General features: G+C 50.1%; 6 protein-coding genes across 6 annotated transcripts; 4 read left to right on the top strand and 2 right to left on the bottom strand.

Moving 5' to 3' along the window:
• Positions 1-590: 590 nt before the first annotated feature.
• BO79DRAFT_280256 (uncharacterized protein) lies at positions 591-1,901 on the top strand (the record flags this gene model as incomplete). The annotated part of the gene is made up of 4 exons (XM_025688043.1): positions 591-743; positions 803-1,281; positions 1,349-1,799; positions 1,839-1,901. The coding sequence occupies 4 exons, from the start codon at positions 591-593 to the stop codon at positions 1,899-1,901; spliced, it is 1,146 nt and encodes a 381-aa protein (XP_025541916.1).
• A 1,942-nt stretch (positions 1,902-3,843) lies between these two features.
• BO79DRAFT_280252 (cytochrome P450) lies at positions 3,844-5,555 on the top strand (the record flags this gene model as incomplete). The annotated part of the gene is made up of 4 exons (XM_025688042.1): positions 3,844-4,039; positions 4,093-4,451; positions 4,515-5,114; positions 5,168-5,555. The coding sequence occupies 4 exons, from the start codon at positions 3,844-3,846 to the stop codon at positions 5,507-5,509; spliced, it is 1,497 nt and encodes a 498-aa protein (XP_025541915.1). The 3' UTR covers positions 5,510-5,555.
• A 1,826-nt stretch (positions 5,556-7,381) lies between these two features.
• On the top strand, positions 7,382-8,515 carry BO79DRAFT_226236 (putative alkaline lipase; the record flags this gene model as incomplete). Its single annotated transcript, XM_025683776.1, has 6 exons — positions 7,382-7,472; positions 7,521-7,648; positions 7,697-7,760; positions 7,819-8,189; positions 8,248-8,292; positions 8,354-8,515. The coding sequence occupies 6 exons, from the start codon at positions 7,382-7,384 to the stop codon at positions 8,513-8,515; spliced, it is 861 nt and encodes a 286-aa protein (XP_025541914.1).
• An 819-nt stretch (positions 8,516-9,334) lies between these two features.
• On the bottom strand, positions 9,335-10,213 carry BO79DRAFT_190947 (uncharacterized protein). Its single transcript, XM_025680779.1, has 2 exons — positions 9,674-10,213; positions 9,335-9,589 (listed from the first exon to the last, which is right to left on the bottom strand). Exon 1 carries the CDS (start codon positions 10,139-10,141, stop codon positions 9,701-9,703), a length of 441 nt encoding a protein of 146 aa, XP_025541913.1. The 5' UTR covers positions 10,142-10,213; the 3' UTR covers positions 9,335-9,589; positions 9,674-9,700.
• Positions 10,214-12,234: 2,021 nt separating this feature from the next.
• Positions 12,235-17,308, top strand: BO79DRAFT_190944 (uncharacterized protein; the record flags this gene model as incomplete). The annotated part of the gene is made up of 7 exons (XM_025680778.1): positions 12,235-12,555; positions 12,608-12,658; positions 12,711-12,930; positions 13,007-14,074; positions 14,138-14,432; positions 14,489-15,317; positions 15,370-17,308. The coding sequence occupies 7 exons, from the start codon at positions 12,235-12,237 to the stop codon at positions 17,275-17,277; spliced, it is 4,692 nt and encodes a 1,563-aa protein (XP_025541912.1). The 3' UTR covers positions 17,278-17,308.
• Positions 17,309-17,835: 527 nt separating this feature from the next.
• On the bottom strand, positions 17,836-19,806 carry BO79DRAFT_280243 (GMC family oxidoreductase; the record flags this gene model as incomplete). The annotated part of the gene is made up of 1 exon (XM_025688041.1): positions 17,836-19,806. The coding sequence occupies one exon, from the start codon at positions 19,804-19,806 to the stop codon at positions 17,836-17,838; it is 1,971 nt and encodes a 656-aa protein (XP_025541911.1).
• Between the last annotated feature and the right edge of the window lie 89 nt (positions 19,807-19,895).

Raw genomic sequence — 19,895 nt, 5'->3', positions numbered from 1 at the left:
TAAGAAGTTCTATCGAGTAAACTAATCAACTAGTCCACCGGGAAGGAACCCGATGGACACGAGATTCGAGGCTCGAGACTCCCCCCCGGATCAAATCCGGGCGTGTGCCTGTAAAAAGCAAAACAGTCTAGAAGGCAAGGAGTCCAATATTGGTCGCAACTAAAGCGAACCGGTCGCGGCTGGCGTGGCCTTGGCGACAGACCGGCACAGTCGGACCAGTTCCCGCGCATTCAAAACTTCAAAAATTGAGTATTTGACAGGTCAGACCTGGGGGAATCGCTTGCGGATGATTCGTTGGTCACGGCTGCCATCTGCTGAATGGTAGAGTGTTGGATCCGCACTGAAGTTTGTGTGGCCTGGCGCCTGGCCCGAGTGGGGACCCTCTGCCGGATCCTGGTCTGCTGCTGAAGATTTTACTCATTCTGCATGATCCATTTCTCCCGCCTTAATGCTTTTGCTATATTAAATGATCCGCTCTCGCCCTGACGGGCGTGGGACCACCCGTTCCTGTTCCTGTCCCTGTGCTGGTGCTGGTGCTGGTGCTGGTGCTGGTGCTTGAACTGCGTGTGTATGTGTCTCCGTCCGGGGCGATGGGTGAGAAGCAAGATCTCCAGCCATGGGCCACGGCCACCACGGTCTCTGTGACGGTGTTGGCTTTTATTTGTGTTGTTCTGCGGGTGATCTCCCGTCTCGAGCGCAAGCAGAAGTTATGGTGGGATGACTGGATGATTATTTTCTCGATGGTAGGGTTTCCTCTTCACTACCACCTACACCAATGCATACAGTTAACAATACAACTCAGTTATGGAACTTCATTGTCGTCGGCTTCATCTTTGCCATGATACACGAGGGCATGGGAATTCACGCCGACAAACTCCCTACCTCCCAAATCATCCTGATCGCCAAATACCTTGTGGTCGCTGAAATTCTCTACGTCTTCAATCTGGTTTGGACCAAACTCAGCATTCTCCTTATGTACTACCGCATTTTCCGCTTTCCCTACTTCAAGAAATGGGCCTACGCCATCGGCACCTTTGTCATTCTCTGGGTCATTTGCATCACTTTTCTGTTCATCTTCATCTGCGTCCCCGTCCAGAAACTCTGGTACCCCAGTCTCCCCGGCCACTGCATCAGTCAAGTCGGCACCTGGATCGCCAATGCAACCTCTACCATCGCCACAGACCTCATCATCCTATTCCTTCCTCTCCCGCAAGTCTGGAAACTCCAGCTCCGACTATCCGAAAAAATCGCCCTCACCGTCGCCTTTGGCCTGGGTTTCTTGTAACAATTCCCCCTCCCTTTGCCCCCCTTAACAAACCACCACCACTAACACATCAACCAAAAACAGCGTAATCTTCGCCTCCGCCTACCGCTTCACCGTCCTATTCAGCTACACCTCCGCCGACTCAAGCTACACCCTTGCCCCAACCGTCGGCTGGACGGCAATCGAAATGTCTGCTGGCATCGTCTCCGCCTGTCTCCCCACCCTCCGTCCAGCCCTCCAACTCGCCGCCCGCAAACTCGGCCTCAAATCCGCCCTCGTGCCTGCTCTCTTCCGCAGTCGCACCTCTCCACTCTCCAAGTCCGGCGATAGCCAGATGCCCGCTGACAGCACGGGCAGCACAGCGGGCATGACGGCGGCGCGCGCCAATCGCCACTCCTTCTACCATCTACCTGACGACGAGGGAGGCGTAGGCGTCACGCAGAAGCAGATCAAGTTGGATGCGGTGTTGCGGCCCAAACACGATCGCGGCCTGACGGTCACGAATATTAGGGGGAGTAGGGGAGCGAGTGGATTGGTTGGAGGTGGCAGTGGTGGTAAGTTGGGCAATGGCGAGGAGGGGGATGAGGTGCCGTTGCACGGGATTATGGTATCCAAGGATTTTAGGCAGGATGGATAGGAGTTTTCTTTTGTTGGTGTTTTCGGTATATGTGTATGTCAGGATATTGTAAATAATGAGAATCCAATTGAATAGATGAGATGTGATTGTATCTGTAAGATGGATTAGATGGATAAGATTGTCGCCGTGATGATTGGGCGGGTGGCTGCATCCGCTATGTAACATGGGTTATCCCTGCATGGGTATGGTGTGATAAGGCTGTCATCCTGCAGGATTGGCAATATTCCAACGCATGGAACTAGTATGACACCATACAGGGTCTTTTGGCTATTAATAAATAATGCGTCCATGCCGGAAGTACTGTTAGCCAGAGAGGGTTGTTAAATTCTTTGCTTTGGTTGCCATCTACCGTTGGCATCATTATGAGGCTTGCGAGAGTAACTCTGCCATCGCAGTTGAGTCTATTGGCTTGCGTTATGGTTCCGCCGGGGTTTCCTAAATCAACAAACAATTGCACGCCGCTTCTGAACAACATCATGGTGCACCCTGAACTAAGTACCCGCACCGTGATTCCTCGGTCAATTGGTGAATTTGTTGTTGTCGGCATTTTATTTGAAAAGTCCGAGGAAGAGGACAGTATATTGCTTTTTTATTTTTCATTATTTATTTCTTACTTTTTGAAGGGACTTTTGGCGGACAGTCATCCTACCTTACTAGGACGCGTATGATATATTTGAGCACAGACACAACCACCCACTTAACTTAAGTATAAACACAGAAGATCAATAGCTCGCTATGACATCTTTGAGTTTTCGTTCTCGGAACAGTTCTCTTAAGTTATTCATGTACGAAAATTGCACGGTTCTGTCACTCAAGTAAAGATTCATAGATATCGCTGAGAATACAGGGGAATTGCAGTGCTTAAAAGCCGTTATTCTATTGGCGCCATTCAGAATCGGTCCCTTTCGTCATTCAACATATATCGCGATGTCCCTCCTTCTCATCTACAATTGTCTCCGGGTCGGCCAGCGCTGGTGTCTCTTCTTGGCTTGGCGGGTATATATATATCCATAATCTATTAGCGTACAGGTATGCGCGATAGATTCATAAGTAGATACCAGATCGAGACTGGCAGCTGTACTTGGCAAACGCCTGATCCAGAGGATGTATATATCTCTTGACTGCCAGGAAGAGTTTGTAAAATGGGCAGTGGAGTTTAATATGTTCATTGTACGTGAAGGTGCTTACTGAAGAAGTAATATAGGGGGAAAGTACTGTAGGCAGACAAGACATCAAGACCCGTGATATAATTGGCGTAATCACCAGACGTGGTGAGATTCACCGACACAAATAGTACTCAGTAATCGACGATTGATCAATTGGTTACAGGTCTGGGTAATGTGGGCTGGAGCCGTCTTATCGTGCAGTCTTGAAAGGGTACCCCGGGCCGTGGGGTATTATTCCATCTTCGTCTCATTGGCGGACATCAGAGCCACCTGGCGGGTTGTTGACGGGATGCATTGAACCCTGATCGGGAATCCCCCGCGTCTGCAGTCCGCACTTCCGAGGACCGATATGACTACAGACGATTCAAAGGGTAGCATAGCGATATTAAACATTTTGATGAAAAAAGATATTGTCTGAGCCAACTGCTAGATTTATCATTTCTCCGAAAAAGCTGTTCAAAACCATGTTCGCTGTTCGATGTTCAACGTATAATAGATCTTGTTCAACTGCAACTTCCGCTCATCGAGCCGAGATCCGCTTAGTCAAGCAAATATCCCTGCAGATCAACTGCAAGTGGAGACAAAAGTCGCTTAGATTATAACATTCAAAGCAATATGCATGCATGGTCAGCATCTCCGAGACCGAAACCTCCGAGGACTACTTGGCTATATGCGTGGCAGGAGTATAAGAGTGTGGACTGGTGCTCCAAGTAAACACAGACTCATCAAGAATCTGCTCACAACAGCAGAGCTTTGGTTCATTTCGGGATTCCAAAATGCTCATGTACTCCACCCCCGCGCTTGCCGCTCTGGCTCTAGGCCTGGTCCTGTGGGTCTTCGTCAGACGGGCATTGTCCCCTGACCGTGACATTCCCGGCCCTTTTCTGGCCCGCTTCACTCGATTCTGGTATATCAGACAAATGATGAGAGGTGATTTCCAATATACCAATATCAAACTTCATCGGGAGCATGGTATGTGTGAAGACCAGAGAATAAACAAGATTGGATGCTGAAGACTTTCACAGGCAAGATTGTGCGGATCGCACCCGGCTGGTACAGTGTCAATGGTCTCGATGCTCTAAAGACCATATATGCCCACGGCTCCAAGTTTATCAAGTCGGACTGGTACGAAGCTTGGAACTTTTCACCTGACCCGGAGGGCCATAACCTCTTTTCCGTCCGAAACACGGCCGATCACTCCAGCGCTCGTCGCAAGGTCGCAGCCATGTACGCCATGTCTGCTGTAGTATCGTACGAGCCCTATGTGAATAACTGCATCCGGCGGTTGCGTGCGAAACTCGACTCCACTGCAAAGGACGGGTTGACTTTGGACCTGGGACACTGGCTTCAGTGCTTTGCTTTTGATACCATTAGCGAGATTACGGTATGCTCTTCCAGCCCAACCTTTCCCTTATTTACCCCGATAGAGCCATGCTAAATTAAACAGTACGGCGAGCGATTCGGTTTCCTGGATAAAGGCAAGGACATCAATAACTTGATCTCCAACTTGGATAACAGCTTCACCTTTAGCAGTCTGGTGGGCCTTCTCCTCTGGCTGCGGCCATTGGCTCTTTTCCTCGGCAGCTTTTTCGCGAAGTCAGATGCCTTGTACGTGGCTCGTTTCAACGCGCAGAAGTTCATGGAGTTGTCACAGGAGTTTCTCAAAGATCCATCTCCTGAGGGGCTAAAGCCCATGGTCCAAAGGCTTCTTCATGCTCGGCAAGAGGACGTCAAAGGCCTGACAGATAGGGATATTCAGACAAGCGCAGCATCCAATATTGGTGCTGGGAGTGACACCACGGGAATTGGTCTTAGCTCAGTGATATTCTACTCGTTTCGGTTCCCCGAGAAGCTGCAGAAGCTGCGACAAGAAATTCAAGATGCTGGTCTAGGAAGCGAGCCTTCTTTCCAGGATACTCAGAAATTACCGTATCTGCAGGCTGTTATCAAGGAGTCGATGCGTCTGCATCCGGGTGTTGGGTTTCCCCTTCTCCGTATCGTGCCGAAGGGTGGTGCTGTGATTTGTGGACGATTCTTCCCGGAGGGTGTAAGTTGTGCCTTTCCTGGATTTGTACCCCACATGTGCTAATGGAGTCATAGACAAATGTCGGTGTAAATAGCTGGGTCATTCACCGGGATGAGAGTATCTGGGGCTCCGATGTTGACGACTTCGTGCCTGAGAGATGGCTGACGGATGACTCTGAAAAGCTCCGAGTAATGGAACAGTGTCTGATTCCTTTCGGAGTTGGGTCAAGGACTTGTATCGGCAAAAATATCTCGCTGTATGAGATCAATAAGCTCATCCCGCAGCTCATTCGGGACTATGACATCGATATACAGCAGAAAGATGGTACAGACATGAGGTCAAAGAACATGTGGTTTGTCAAGCCTGTGCAATTCGGAATAAAGATCAGGCAGAGGTCAGCTGGATCTGATGCATGAAGTACGTGGTGAAGATGGAGGGAGTTCACAATAGCTCTAGGTAAAGGCTTACTTTACAGGAGGGCAGCATACTAACCTTCCAGGTGTATATCGGTATATTAGCAGTGACGTGCTAGAAATGAAAATAAGAGTGATTGGTCATTTTCCGGCTAGCGCATGCTCTGCTACACGTAAGCTTTCATATCCTCTACTTTGGTCGTATCAGCAAATATGTTACCGGGAGTTTCGCGGGCATGAACGATCCGATTGCTGGTTAGTACACATGAGAAGAAAGGCGGCTTTCACCTGGTTTGATCTGAGGGAATTGAATGTAAATTGATCCAATAGGTAAATACGATCGATTTACAATCTATTCCATAGAAACTGCAAAAAATATACATGTAACGATCAGAGTGCCAAGCGAAACCAGAACAATGATCGAAGGTTTATTTCAGGCAATCACAATCCTGCTATCAATGATCAAAAAGCCGCTTTGACCAGAAAGAAGTCCATGGAGTTCTGGGCAGTATTGTGCTTACGTTGCACAGCATATCAGCGGACCTCGGCTTGGTCTCCCTATAATCTCTATCTGGGGAATCCAGGATACAATAGGAGGCTATCCAGATTTCCGCATTACACATTCTAACCAAGCTGGCTAGGCCCATATCTCTGTGAAACGACGATTACGATCAAGTTCCTGCAATTTGTCGCCTCAGGAAAACCGGCAACAACGACTGAGAATTGGGCAGGACCATGTGGGCCATGAGAATGGCAATTGTGACGGTTCACACCTTTCAATTCTTCTACGATCATCCCGTGGTCATACTTTGTGGAGACTGATCTTCTCGAATTCGGCCCACAGTCCTAATGTTCAACAGACTGACAGTCCCGTCCCATGCGTGTTCACGATCATGGACAGTGCCTCGTGGCTAATAATCGGACTGGGATACGCCGGAAAATGAAAACAAGCGGATATTTTCTTTTCCATTACCTTGAAGCTGTGGGACAGGGCACTTGCCTCGCGACCACAATCTGCCACAAAAACCAGATAAATGGGTAAAATGTTGAAGATGACTTGGGCCGAGTGTGTTTTAGTATCATTTAACGGCATGCTCGAGTTCGCTTGATCCATGCCACCGTTCAGTCTCGGCATCCAGACACGGTACATCAAGGACAATTATGAGGCCACTTATCCATCCCGCGACAATGGCGGAATTGGCATCCGATTCAATGATCTGCGACAGTCAAAGTTCAGTGTGATGGCGGGCGAACATCTATCGAAAACGATTGAGTGGGGCGGAACCCGCGTTGAGGTCTCAAACACCTTTCCGAGGTTTTTCCAGAGGTACTGAAGACGAGACATGTCGAACGGTTCTAAGTATACTCCTGGCAATCCATTTACCGGCCGCTAAGGAGCTACACTTCTAGGACAAAGGGTGCGGTCTGACCACTGAACGCCCGGGGCTCAAAATTGGGTCGCCCGAACGGATCCCCACTATAGCCGATCATGAAACAACGGAGCAAGCCCTAATCACATCCCGAATTCTGGTGAGCCACTGATGGTTCTCAACCGCAGGCAAACTGCCTTTTTCTAACCTCGGCGCATGGGTGACTGCTGCACATGGTTTCGAAGTCTATCCCTAATCTAATCCTATCCAAGGATGATTTCCGTTCCGGTGATTTTCCCTCCCGGGGTACCCGACCTATGGTGATGTATCAGTGTTGTTTCAACCGATCAAGCTTTTACCGGCACACAGATTATAAGGATGTAGCATTATAAAGGAAGTTGGGTAGAACGGTTCTGTTTTCCTTTACCTGCAAACTCGAGACTCATTGTAGCACCTTTCGTTTCTTACTTCAGTCTTTTTTTCTTGTCCTTCATTTTCTTTCGTCATGCGTGTCGGAAAGTCCACTCTTTTTGGCGGTCTCGCCCTGACTCCTCTGGCTTTGGCTGTGCCAATGCTCCAGTCACGAGCCACTGCCGGTTAGCCTTCTACGACGTTTTGGTATCGCCATTCTCTAACTCTTGCAGATACGGCCGAATGGACGGAATTACACAGAGCTGCGCAGCTGTCCTCTGCAGCTTACACCGGTTGTACCGGTACTGCCTTCGATGTCACCATCACGAAGCAAATCAATGAGCTCACAACCGATACCCAGGTATGTGCCGTGCTCCCATCAAGCCTGCTTATACTAACAAACTACAAGGGCTTCATCGGTTACTCCACCGAGAAGAAGCGTATCACCGTCGCCATGAGGGGTTCCACTAGCGGTTAGTACATCAAAACCATAACCATATTGATTAAGAACTAAACTGACATCAACAACAGCAACCGACATTGCCAACGACGTCGACACCACTCTGGTCGAGCCCAGCCTGTCTGGTGTCAACTTCCCCTCCGGCGCCAAGATGATGCACGGCATCTATTCCCCATGGTCTTCCGTGCACGATGATGTGATCTCGGAGGTCAAGTCGCTGGTCGAGCAGTACCCCGACTACACCATCGAATCGACCGGACACTCCCTCGGTGGCTCTCTCACCTACATCTCCTACATCGCGCTTGCGCAGAACTTCCCCGGAAAGACAATCATCAGCAATGCCCTTGCCGCCTACCCCATCGGTAACGAGGACTTTGCCAACTTTGGTGCTTCTCAGAACGGCACCCTGAACCGGGGTAACAATGCTAATGATGGTGTTCCGGTAAGTTGCTCTAAACTCTATCTGACCTGACATTCAATGCTCACTAGCTATCTTTCAGAACATGTACGTCATGTGGCCTTGGGACTTTGTTCACTATGGCACTGTGAGTTTTCTTACTTCTATGAGTCCGCTTTGTACGCTTTCCTAACTTTGGTTTACTACAGGAATACTACAGCTCCGGAACCCAGGCCAGCACGGTCAAGTGTAGTGGTGAGCGCGATACCTCCTGCTCGGCGGGTAATGGCCAGGTTGGTGTCACTGCTGGACACTTTTCCAACTTTGGTATCTCGATGGGTCTTGCTGGATGCTCTTCGTCGCTTTTCTAAGCGGATGGCTCTTATGGCTATGCTGAGAAGAGGTGGGCTTAGATGGTGGGGTCCAATTGGAGAATTAGCTACTTTGGACTAGGCAGGGGTCTTGGTATCCTCGCAGCGGGTCTTGGCGGGGTTTACAGTCATTATATATACGATAGACCTGTTTTGGTTATGATAAATGTCTTGTGACTTCAGTTAGTTCGTGTTTATACTATTATGCAGTTAGAGCATTTGTTTGCTCTCCTTATCCTTTAGACACACATATTTAAATGTTCTACCTACTCCCAATCAAAAGATCAGGGGTTTATAAAACTAAAGTGAACACTACTACTTAGACTAACCGAATATTTAAGTGCAGTCAAACATCTTCCGTGTTCGGCACTTTCCAACTTGACCAAGATTCATCCGAGTGCATATGTATTTCCGACCCAAAGAAACGCAACATACCCAATCACCTCTATACAAACCAACCCGAAATATACATGACTCAAATAAGAATTGATAAGCCTTTCATACCAGTCGTAAGCAATCGCCGAGGGCAGACTAATGCAAACCCTACCCGAAGCGGTATAGGGCGCCGAGCTTTCCTCCCCGACTGTGTGCCAAGGCGCGGCAGCCCCAACGCTTAGTTGCATGACCTTGGCCGAACTAACTTCGTTTTCGGTTAACGAGCGCCATAGCGAGGTTTTGGTCGGAAGTATTGGGCCGGGAGCGGGCAGGACGAGTGGTACCTCGGGTATACGGTGCCGAAGACTCTTCTGCTCGCTTTGAGGGTAGCTAGGCGGGTGGATATCAGAGATTGAGGTTTGGTGGTGTTTTTTTTTATTTTTCCCTCGTTATTTTTGACTAAGAAATAAATCTATATACATAATGGTAGAGGCGAAGAAATATAAAGAATAGCTCATTAGAAAGTATTGCCTCAGTGTGTTCGGTCCTGCGTTATCCCTTTCCTTTCAGGCATAGATGCGGGAGATCGTGGGTATATGATAACGGCATCCATGGTAGACTTGCTTTCCACGGTATCGATGGTATGGTAGCTGAGCCAGTGATCATGGGAATAGTGTAATCAAGTAAATGACGAAAGACCTAACCAGGTAGGAGATTGTTAGTCGACTGTCTAGGACCAGCAGTAGTTGGACATTGCTGGCGCCTCAACCCGGAAGCACTTACCCAGTTTCTTGAGTTCAATCGTCAGGTTTAGATAAACAGGGTGGCAGCCATGGTGCCAAGACCCCAGAGGGCAGCTCCGGCTCCGAGCCTCTCCGCTCCATTGTGCTCAATTGGGAACTCATCAGGGTCGTCAGTGTTGCAGTGACCTCCCTCCTCAGTCGAACTCAGCGTGCAGTTAGCCGAGTGGCCATTGTTATCCTGGAAGGTGACCTGGGCGGTGGACCAATCCACGGTGACAGATGATGTATCGCAGATAGACTTGGTCTGGATGCCCCTGTTGTGGCCGCACTTCTTTCCGAAAGGCTTCGAACTGCCCTTGCAGCCAAAAAGCTCATCATCGAGGATGACAGTGCAGTGTGTCACGTACTCATTTGCAGGCGGCGTGGTCGTCCTGAGGGAGATCTGGGATCCGGCGACGGTATGCGCCAAAGCCACAAGGGCACCGAGCTTGACGATCCAGGAAGGCATGGCTGAGAGCGTTGTCTTGGAGAGGACCAGCTGGTAGTTTGGGATCTATTGCAGGAGAGAAGCGATTGGGACACCACAGCTCTAGTTTTCCTGAAGAGAAGAAGGACCTCTTATATGCTGCTACCCAGACAGGCGTCTGCTGTGCCGGCATAGCCGGATAGCAAAATTCATATAGTATAGAGAGTGACCATCCAATGACAAGAAGTAGCGAGTGGGTACGTAGTAGGTCGTTTATCCACTGCTCGCGGACAACGAACAAATCGCGCAGCAAGTATTCGCGCTGAGGTCGGCACTGGACGGGCTTGGCGCTTGGCGCTTGGCTTCAGGGTTCAGGGACTCTCAGGGTTCACGGACCCTGAGAAGTCCCTGTAGCAACTATTTGGCGAGCGGCAGCGGTGGCCATGAAAGCGTTGAACCATATGATGCTACTAGAAGAGAAGCCCCTTATTGAGAAGACACCGTATACCGTCATCCAGTTATAGCAGCGAAAAGACGTTGTTTGCTCTTTGTTCATAGATATGGTCGGTCAGACGACGTGAGCTTTGGAGCACCGAGATATCCGGTCAGGCCCCACCAGCAGTACCTTAGGCGGAAAGTCGCATAGCAGCGCACGTTGGTAATTTTGTTCTCAATCGGTGCCAATGTCATTGTTAAAATAGCCCGTGGCTTTCAGCGTATTTGCAATAGGCAAACTGAAAGCATTCTCTCATTTCAATGCTTGCTTTTACGCTCTATCGTGTTTGTGATATGTTGATGTCAGTGGTTTTGAGCTCAGTGTAGGTTGGAAGTCGTTTTTTCGAGCGGAGAAGGCCGAAGCTGCATTAGCAGACGTCTGGCTAATTACCCGACTTGCCAGGTCTGGTAGGAGCCATGTCGAATGAAGAAGTCGGACATTGATCCGCGGGAAGGAAGGGCGAGGTCCATCGGGAGAATCATTTCATGAATAATTGATTCCATCAAGAGTTTCGATGGATCGGAGAAACGGTAACTCAAAGAGGAATAGCCTCGAATGGCTGTTATCACCTGATATAGCATCACGTGATTAATGAGCGAGATTCATACACGTGATGTTGAGGTAGTTACTTCCGACTATCGGAAGTTTAGCACCAAACTATGTACTTACTCGTTGTGTACCCACCTCTCCTTACGATAACAAGCAGCCATGTCATCTTATCATGACTTGCATGAACCTACGGCAGACACGAGTCTGTGTTCATACTTCTCTGCCCTTTCTATACCTCTCTCTCCCTCCTCCCTATTCTGCAACTGGTTTACACAATAATTCCAGCATTGCCGTCATTGGTGGAGATGAAGGGGCCCATGCCAGGGCGAAGCATATCATTCCCCCTTGGGGTAATGGGTTCCGTCACTGTGTCAGTGCCATCACGTTCTTGCAATCACATTTTCATTACTGACGACCACCAAAGGACACATTTGATTCGTCAGATGGTCCATGGTCGACCTGCAGCTGCAGTTCCAATGCTCCGGGACCATGTTGGGAGCATGGAGCATGCGACGGGGCCTCCGCATCGCGATCCAACCAGGAGAGGTGCTAAACTTTTGACAGTGGGTCTCTTTGCTGATCGTCAAATCACCGGAGATGCGCGCTAGCCACCCATCCCTCATGCCAATCCATGGAACACTCCATGATGTACGTGCTGAAATGGAGACATCATAAGTATGTTTGGTTTTAGATATCACATTCAATGAACTTGCTCCGCTAGAAGTCAATCCAAGTGCACGCGTCGCGAGCGCATAGAATCAGTAAACTTCTGAGCTGAAGAACCACGCTGTCAGCTGGGCAGCGATTAATCTCCCGTGTCCCCACCTGCTCGGGATCTCTGCCACTGAGCTTCGATCGATCGGCCCAATGAGGGCCCCTGCCGTGCTCCATGGTTCGTCTAGTGTGCCTCTAACTATGCAGGTCGATTCAGATCGAGCAATGATAGAGCGAGATGAATAGGGATGGCTGACGAAGTTCAGCTCAGCCGCACCTGCCTCCCCCTGTCTTATGTATTTCAGTTCGCCCCATCGCGACGACTGTGGGATTGCTTTTCGCAGGTCTCTGACTTCCACGATCGGATACGCCCACCATGAAGGACGTCAAATCGCTACTGAATCGCAAAGATGGGGACGATGAAAGATTGGGGTATGGCGAGGAATCGATGACGCAGCTGTGGGATAAGGCTTTTGCAAAGGCAAAGGGAGATTTGAAATTCGACCCAGCCGAAGAAGCGCACCTAGCCGACTTCCACTCAGCAAGCGACCCTCTCGCTCAAACAGAGGCCCTTTTCCGCGATTGGAGACACCCCCAAGCTGACAAGTTTGGAAACAAATTACGCGAGCCAGTGCAACAGTGTATGTCCTGGGCACAGAAAGCGTGCACTTATGTCGAAGGCCACGCAAGCGGGACTGTATGTATATGGCTATTCCAAAGAATTTCGCTCAATTATCTAACCAACTTAGTATGCCGAACCAGCCAAACTGCTCGCTGGGGGCATATCGTATTTGCTCAAGGTAAACCATGCGCGGGAATCTCTGCTCATCTCACCAGCCCAGTTTCGACCAGATAACTCATACCAAGCAGGCTGCCCAGGATGTGAGCGCAGACCTGAACACTGTTCAGGCAACATTTCAGACAATCACTGCTGCAATGCAAGAAATTGATACTTTCGACAAATATCCCGTCGTCACGCCAACTGCTAAGCAAAGCCTAGTGGGTGTTTTCATCGCCTTGTTGCAGTTTTGCTCCTATGTAGGGCACGATCTGCGAAGCCAAAAACGTATCAGTAGGTCTATACAAGTCACAGAAAAGTGCACATCATTTGTCTTCAGAGTTGCAACTAACGGGGTCTCCAACCCTAGCGCTTTTCGCAAAAAAGCTCTTCAATTACCAAACCGACTTGACCACCGGCAAATGCGAAAAGGTTGAACAAGCGATCAAGAACTTCCATAAGTCAATAAAAATCGAAGGATACAATGATACCAAAGAGATCAAAGATGGCGTTAACTGGCTGATCAAGAATACCAATACCAAGATGCAGCAGACTGCCTTCTCGTTCGATATGCACAGCATGTCTGAGAAAGGGAACGTGTTTGACAAGCTGACGAAAACCCTCCAAAGCAAGCTCAATCTCAACCTCACAGTGATGTCTCAGATGGCCACTCGGATGGACTCATTCATGCCACAACTGATTGATGACGGTTTACTGTGGGTTGAAAAGAATGACTATTTTAGGAAGTGGCTATACCCGCACGGCACCTGTCCTTTATTATACTTTAAAGGCGGTGATGGCGTGGGAAAGACGTTCCTAACAGCACATTGCTATCAGCTGATACCATCAATAGCCGGAAGAGATCAAACTCTGGTTCAGAAAGAAACTGTGCGACAGCAACTAATAGTCACTTACTTTCTGTTCGAGCCGGGCATGCAGTACAATCAGAGCTTCGCCAGCGTTGTGGCCTCTATTCTATTCCAGATTGCAGCCCAGGATCCAAAGTGGTGTGACGCGATAGCCACCAAACCTGTCTTGGATTCGCGCGATGCGAAAATGGTCTGGGATGAGCTCGTGCTGAAGCGATTTGAGAAGCGATCACATTCGTCCGAACAGTTGTACATCCTCCTGGACGGTGTTTCGGAGATGCAGCCCAAAGAGCGAGAATCACTTTTGGGTCTCTTATATGAGACACTTGGGGAAAGGAACCATCGTATTTGGGTCCTCCTGACTGGGTCTCACGATCAGGGAGAACTCTTTCCATCCGACTTGGCGGAAAAAGCATCCATTCCTGAAATCAGCATGTGGAATACTGACCCTCTTCAAGACAAGATCATTCTCCAACGCATGAGTTCCTTTACCAAGCTCTCGCACCTTTTACGTTTTCATCAGGACCTCGTCAAGGAGGTCTCGGACTTCATAAAGCATTTATCAGAAGGTGAGCTGACTAATCCCTCCTATGTGGAAGTTCTTTTCTTTTAATGCGGTATATGGCTACTAGGAAACCTGTCTGTGTTGGACCAGACCATCGAAATTATGGAACAGTATGAAGTTAAAGGTCCGAAGAGCTTTGGCAGGTTCAAAGAGATGATAGGTGATGGAGAAGACGCTTTGGTGAGGAGAGCTCTGGCAAAAGACAACGAGCCACTTGAGAAGGCTGTCAAAAAAGTGTTATTTTGGTGCGCATTTGCGAAGCAGACTCTCACGGTGACCAACCTAAACCAGATACTTGCCCTTGACGATGATGCGCGGGTAAGGGGTCTGGGGCTGGAACCCATCCTGTCTCAGTGTAAGAAGTAAGGACTGCTGAACCCAGAAAGCGCGGTACACGTTCAATCTGACCTTTTCATAGTCTCCTTTTCAAGCGGCAGATGCTTCCTCCCGATTTGGGCCCCTCGAATTTGGACCGCGAGCTATATTGGTGTTCCCGACCCGAGCACGAGACTGAGAACTCTAATCAGAAATCCCGCAAAACCCCGTCCATCGGTGATTATCAATACATCGAGTTCCGCAACGCAAAGGTCAGAGAATGCGTCAAAAGGGGTCAATTCCAGCCAGGACTGGACGTCAATGCTGAGAAGGTTAACATATTTGTCACTCTATGCGACGTTCTTTGCGATCACAAAGCGGATAAACCTACCGCTCTCTGTCAATATGCGGCCTGTCACCTCATCCAGCATCTAAAAGACATTGACAGAGAAATGGTTCCCCAATGGCAGCGACCCAGTACCAAAGATGCTAAGAAGGGCTTCAAAGATAAGATGTCACATTACAGGGACACGAGGCCCGCAAAACCACAGGAGATCCCGGGTAGGGAGCTGAAGAAGGTCGGAGAAGCTTTGGGCAGGGTTCTAACAAACGAAACTGGCGTTTCTTCTGTGTTCGAGGATATAATATGGTACTCATCTGACAAGCAAATCCACTTCGATATCTATGATACCGACAAGGCCAGGAGCACCAATGAACTTGTACGGGCTTGGATAGAAAAGCTGACAGAAAGAGACGAGAGGGAAAACTTATCTCTTCCGACTCAGATATGGACCTGGGCCCAGGCCCTGAAGAAGCGCCCTGAAGGAATGCTGGAAGATCTAGCTAAAGGCCATATTCGCAGCTGGGTTCAAAAATCTACTCCTCAGGGCGCTAAGGTGCCATACAGGCTTGCCTATCGCGCGTTATTCAATGTACGTATCTGGATACCGATAAAAATCAATCCTGGTGAGCTAACATGTTTAGACTGGGCAATACAAGCACTGGTCCCGAGATGATGACCAGATCAACACGAGGATCGCTCAAGATCTGTTTGCGTGGTGCAGAGACTCGCGCACACGATTTGCGCAAGCGCGACTCACAGCCGCCCTCCTTTTGTATGAATCGGACAACCAGAATGACCGGGAGTATGCTCTTTCCCTGTATAGGCATAACCGGTACTTGGACGATTCAATGTGTGCAGAGAAGCTATATTCATTGCTTGGACTTGCAGAACATTCTGTGCCCCAAGCCGGAGTCATCGCTGTGGATGAGTGGAGAAAAGTCAAGGAGTACACTGATGAAGCCCTCAAGTGCTGGAAAAATACAGATGCCGCATTGCGACCTAATTTCAATCTTAACCGATGCAAGAGGGTCTATATGCTTTCCGTCCAAGCCTGCATGGCCCTCGGTGATAAGCAGCTAGCCTACAAGAGATGCACAGACGCACTAAGCGGCGACTTCAAGAAATGCCGAGGGCTGAATTATTTCTTGACTATTCTTGTGCAGATTTATGCGGAGAAGGAAGATCATATGGAGATCATCAATACGGTAGAAAGACAGATGGTTACCCAGGAAGCCAACTTCATTCCCACTTGGCTGATGAGCCGCTCTCGCCAAACGAACAAGGATGACTGGCTCCGCAGGGCAGCCGTGGCAACTGGCAACGTTGAAGTCGTTATACGAATTTACGACAGTGCCATCAACTATTGGGCTTATCAAGGGCTGTTCCATGAGACATGTGTCATGCTATCGGAACTTGCGGTCATCTACCGACAAGATTGCCATGCAATCAGGATGGCCGAGGATATCTTTAACAGGATACTGGATGCTATGATAAGAGACGAGACCCTTCAAGTCGACTCTAGACTGCTCAGCATTATTATCACAGAGCGCTTCGACATTTACTATTATCGATTCAGCAAGACCAAGGTCCAATCGTTGAGGATGGCTCTGTGTTATGCAGCGGCTGATCTGATCAACAATGTCCGGATAGCAGATGTCATAGAATCATCTGCCAAGGCTAATGCTCTCATAACGCTCGCAAAAATGTTTTCAAACATGAATCATAAACGTCGGGCGTACGAAATAGCCGACCAAGCTTTTAAGCTCTGCATTGCCGATCTGGACGATTGGGTTGATGACAACGACATGTCTGCTTTCCGTACACTGGCAAAGGTGCTGAATTGGCTTAATCTCCGAAAGGATGCCGGAATTGCAGCGTCTCTTATCTTTGATCGTGCCAATGCCGACGCGGTCCAAGTCAGTGACGATGAATTCCAGCACACCTTGTCGGCATTCCTTTACGATCGCGATGCGCCAATGCCTGCTGTCGATGGATGGATGGGGTTGAAGGTGGACCCAAGCCGCACTGCCTCTGCGCCAGCAGCCCATCCTGGGGAGCCGTTAAGCCCACAGTCCGTCAAGAGCGCGTGCACTTGTCATTGCTCTGTTGATAGTACAAACGAGTCCCCAACAACGGCAGTGACGACTCCCGACAGCATGCCCATCCCGGACGAGACTATCGACGTCGATGAAAGTAATGGCTGCACGCTGCAGTGCATGGGGCCCTGCAATAAGCCGAAGTTGAGCAAGTGGGAGTTGGAAGCACCTCAGTGGTACATGTGTCTTGACTGCCCGGCGACCGACTACTGCAATGACTGCAACAAGAGTCGGGCTGGGTTGCGGACCTCGCCCGACAAGGGGCTCTGGTCTAAGATGTGCTGGGGCAATCACAGTTTTATAGAACAACCCATCAAAGGATGGAAGGGTGTGAAGGACGGTGTTATCCGGGTGGGAGATAGTAGCCGGGGAGTGAGAGATTGGCTCACGGATGTGAGGGAAAGAGGCAACCAAGAGATCAAAAACTATCTGAACAAGATCAACAAGAAATGATCTCCTTCCCCTCACCACACACTCATTCACACTTACCCTCACTTATTTTGTGTTTTCCTTCTCTTTTCGTTTCGTTTCGTTTCTCATCTCTTTCTTTTCCCCTTTTGCTTAGAGGCTCTCTTTGCAGCGCCTTTCTTCTTGCTCTTCTTCCTATTCCCTCTTTGCCTGTTCCTACTCTTTTCGTACGATTCCCTCTTTATCTTCCTTTTACCTACTTTCACTTTCCTGTTTACACCACATTACCCACTGATATCCCTCGCTATATAATCCCTAATACTATACCCAGCCAGAATACCATTTCATTTACATGTCACTTATGCCTTATGCTTCAAGTTGATGCCATTTTCCTGTTCCAAAGAAGACAATCATACCCTGTAATGGCACGTAGATCCACTAGTAATTCCACGGCATCTTTCTCAATCACTCTCCACTTGTAGGCAAACTAACTAAGTTACTAACTGCCAAACGAACCCTACATCATCATCATCATCATCATCATCATCATTATCACCACAGACCTACACAATATCTCCCCATCTACATACAACCCACCCCACCTCACCCCCCATCATCCCCCAAAATATCCCCCACCGCCTTCTCCGCCAACATATAAACCCCCAAAACCGGAAACGTCCCCTGTGCCCTAGGAAACACACTCGCATCCACGACCCTCAGTCCCCTTACGCCCCTAACCCTAAACCTCCCATCCACCACCGCCCCCTCATCATCACCCCCTTCACCCCTTCCAATCCTACAAGTCCCGACAGCATGATGCCCCCACGACGTATCCAACACATACTGCCTCAGCTCTTCATACCCCTGTACCTCCTTCCCCGGGAGCGTCTCCCACGTAGGTATAAGTTGTCTCTTCAATGCCTTTCTCGCAACCCTAATCGCATCCACTAAGGCGAATAGATCCTTCTCCGAACCAGGGTCTGAAAAGGAGTTGAAGAGGATATGTGGAGAATCGAGCGGATCTGACGAAGTGATATTCACCGTTCCGGCTCTGTTGGATGGATGTGCTTGGATGATGGCCCATGTGAAGGAGTGGTGCGTTAGGGTTAGGTTGACTTCGAAGCCCGGGAAGTAGCCGCGGAAGTTGACGAGGCCGCCGTAGATTATTGTGTTGTAGTCATCATTGTTGTTGTCGTTATTGTGGTTGGGGGTAGCGGATGTGTTGGGGAAGGGGGTATGGTGGAGTAATGTACTTGTGAACCCTGCAGAGGAGTATATACCGCGATCTTTGTGGAGTCCTTTTAGATTCAGCCAGCGGATCAAACACGGGTCGGACGTGTAGTTGAATGTGCAGCCGTTTAGGATGCGGAAGGGGAATGGGGCTTCGACTACGACGGAGGTTTCGTAGTGGTCTTGGAGGTTTGCGCCGACGCCTGGGAGGTTGACTAGGATTGGGATGTTGTGTTGCTTGAGGAGGTCTGCGGGCCCGATGCCGCTTAGTTGGAGGATCTGGGGCGTGTTGAAGACGCCTGCGGAGAGGATGATTTCGCGTGTTGCGGTGGCGGTGCCGGGGGTTCTGGGGGTGTGGGGGGAGGAGAGAGGGCTGGCGCGGTAGAGGTAGGGGCCGTCGAGGAAGGAGACACCTGTTGCTTGAGGGGGGTGGGAGGTGGTGTCGAAGAGGACGTGGGTGACGTGGCAGTTTGTGCGGATGGTTAGGGGGTATTTTTGACTGCCGTCTGGGTTGGTAGCGGAGTGGACGATGCGGAGGAAGTCTGCGGCGCCGTTGCGGACGTTCGAGGATGTGGCGATGGGGGTTTGGTAGTAGGCGGGTTTGGAGTCGCGGGAGGGGTATGGGGAGTTGACGTCGCCAAGGAGTAGGGAGATGAGGTTGGAGAGGATGGTTCGGGGGTGAGTGAAGATAGCGCCGAGGAGGAGGGAGAGGAGTTGGGGGTCTTGGAGGACGAGGTTGATGGGGGCGTGTTCGGTGGAGAGCCAGCCGGTGTAGCCGTGGCCTGGGACGTCCGGGGGTAGGTAGTGGTTGTTTTCGAGGCGGATGTAGTATTCACGCATGGGGTCGGGGAGCCATGAGGAGTCGTTGGTGAGGTTGGCGATGTAGGTCCAGTCGGAGCGATGGGGGTAGATGGCGACGAGGGCGTTGTGGGCGGTGCAGCCTCCTAGGGTGCTGGCGCGGGTGTAGAGGATGCCTTTCATGGTGGATCCTGGGGGTGGATGGAGGCCGACGTATTGCTCGCCGGTGGGCGTGGTGTAGACGGCTTTGGGGTCGCGGGCTTGTTGGGCGTCGTCGGCGTAGTGGCGGATGAAGAAGTTCCAGGAGAGATGGTCATCTGCGGCGGCGAGGGCTGCGTAGGCTGGGACGGAGGTGTTGAGGTTGTGAGCTTGGTCGGTGCCGGCTTCGAGGAGCAGGGTGGAGTGGCCTGCTAGGGCTAGGCGGGCAGCCAAGGGGCCTCCCCCGGCGCCGGAGCCTACGACGATGTATTCATAGCCGGTGAGGTTGATGGCTGCTGCTGGGAGGGTGGCCAGCAGTAGCTGGAGGAGCTGCCAAAAGGACAGCATGTTGGGTCGGTATGGGAATGGGCATGGTGGAAGCGTGGACGGTCTGATCGTGAGAATAACGAAGGATGATAGGGACGGAGTACATGGCG

This window comes from Aspergillus costaricaensis (assembly GCF_003184835.1).
Source record: "Aspergillus costaricaensis CBS 115574 unplaced genomic scaffold BO79scaffold_8, whole genome shotgun sequence".
Classification (NCBI taxonomy): Eukaryota; Fungi; Ascomycota; class Eurotiomycetes; order Eurotiales; family Aspergillaceae; genus Aspergillus; species Aspergillus costaricensis.
The sequence above is the reverse complement of the archived record's forward strand: the minus strand, read 5'-3'. Positions and strand labels throughout refer to the sequence as shown.

Coding starts and splice junctions, on each gene's coding strand:
- BO79DRAFT_190947 (XM_025680779.1), bottom strand. CDS start 10,141: ATGCCTTCCTGGATCGTCAAGCTCGGTGCCCTTGTGGCTTTGGCGCAT.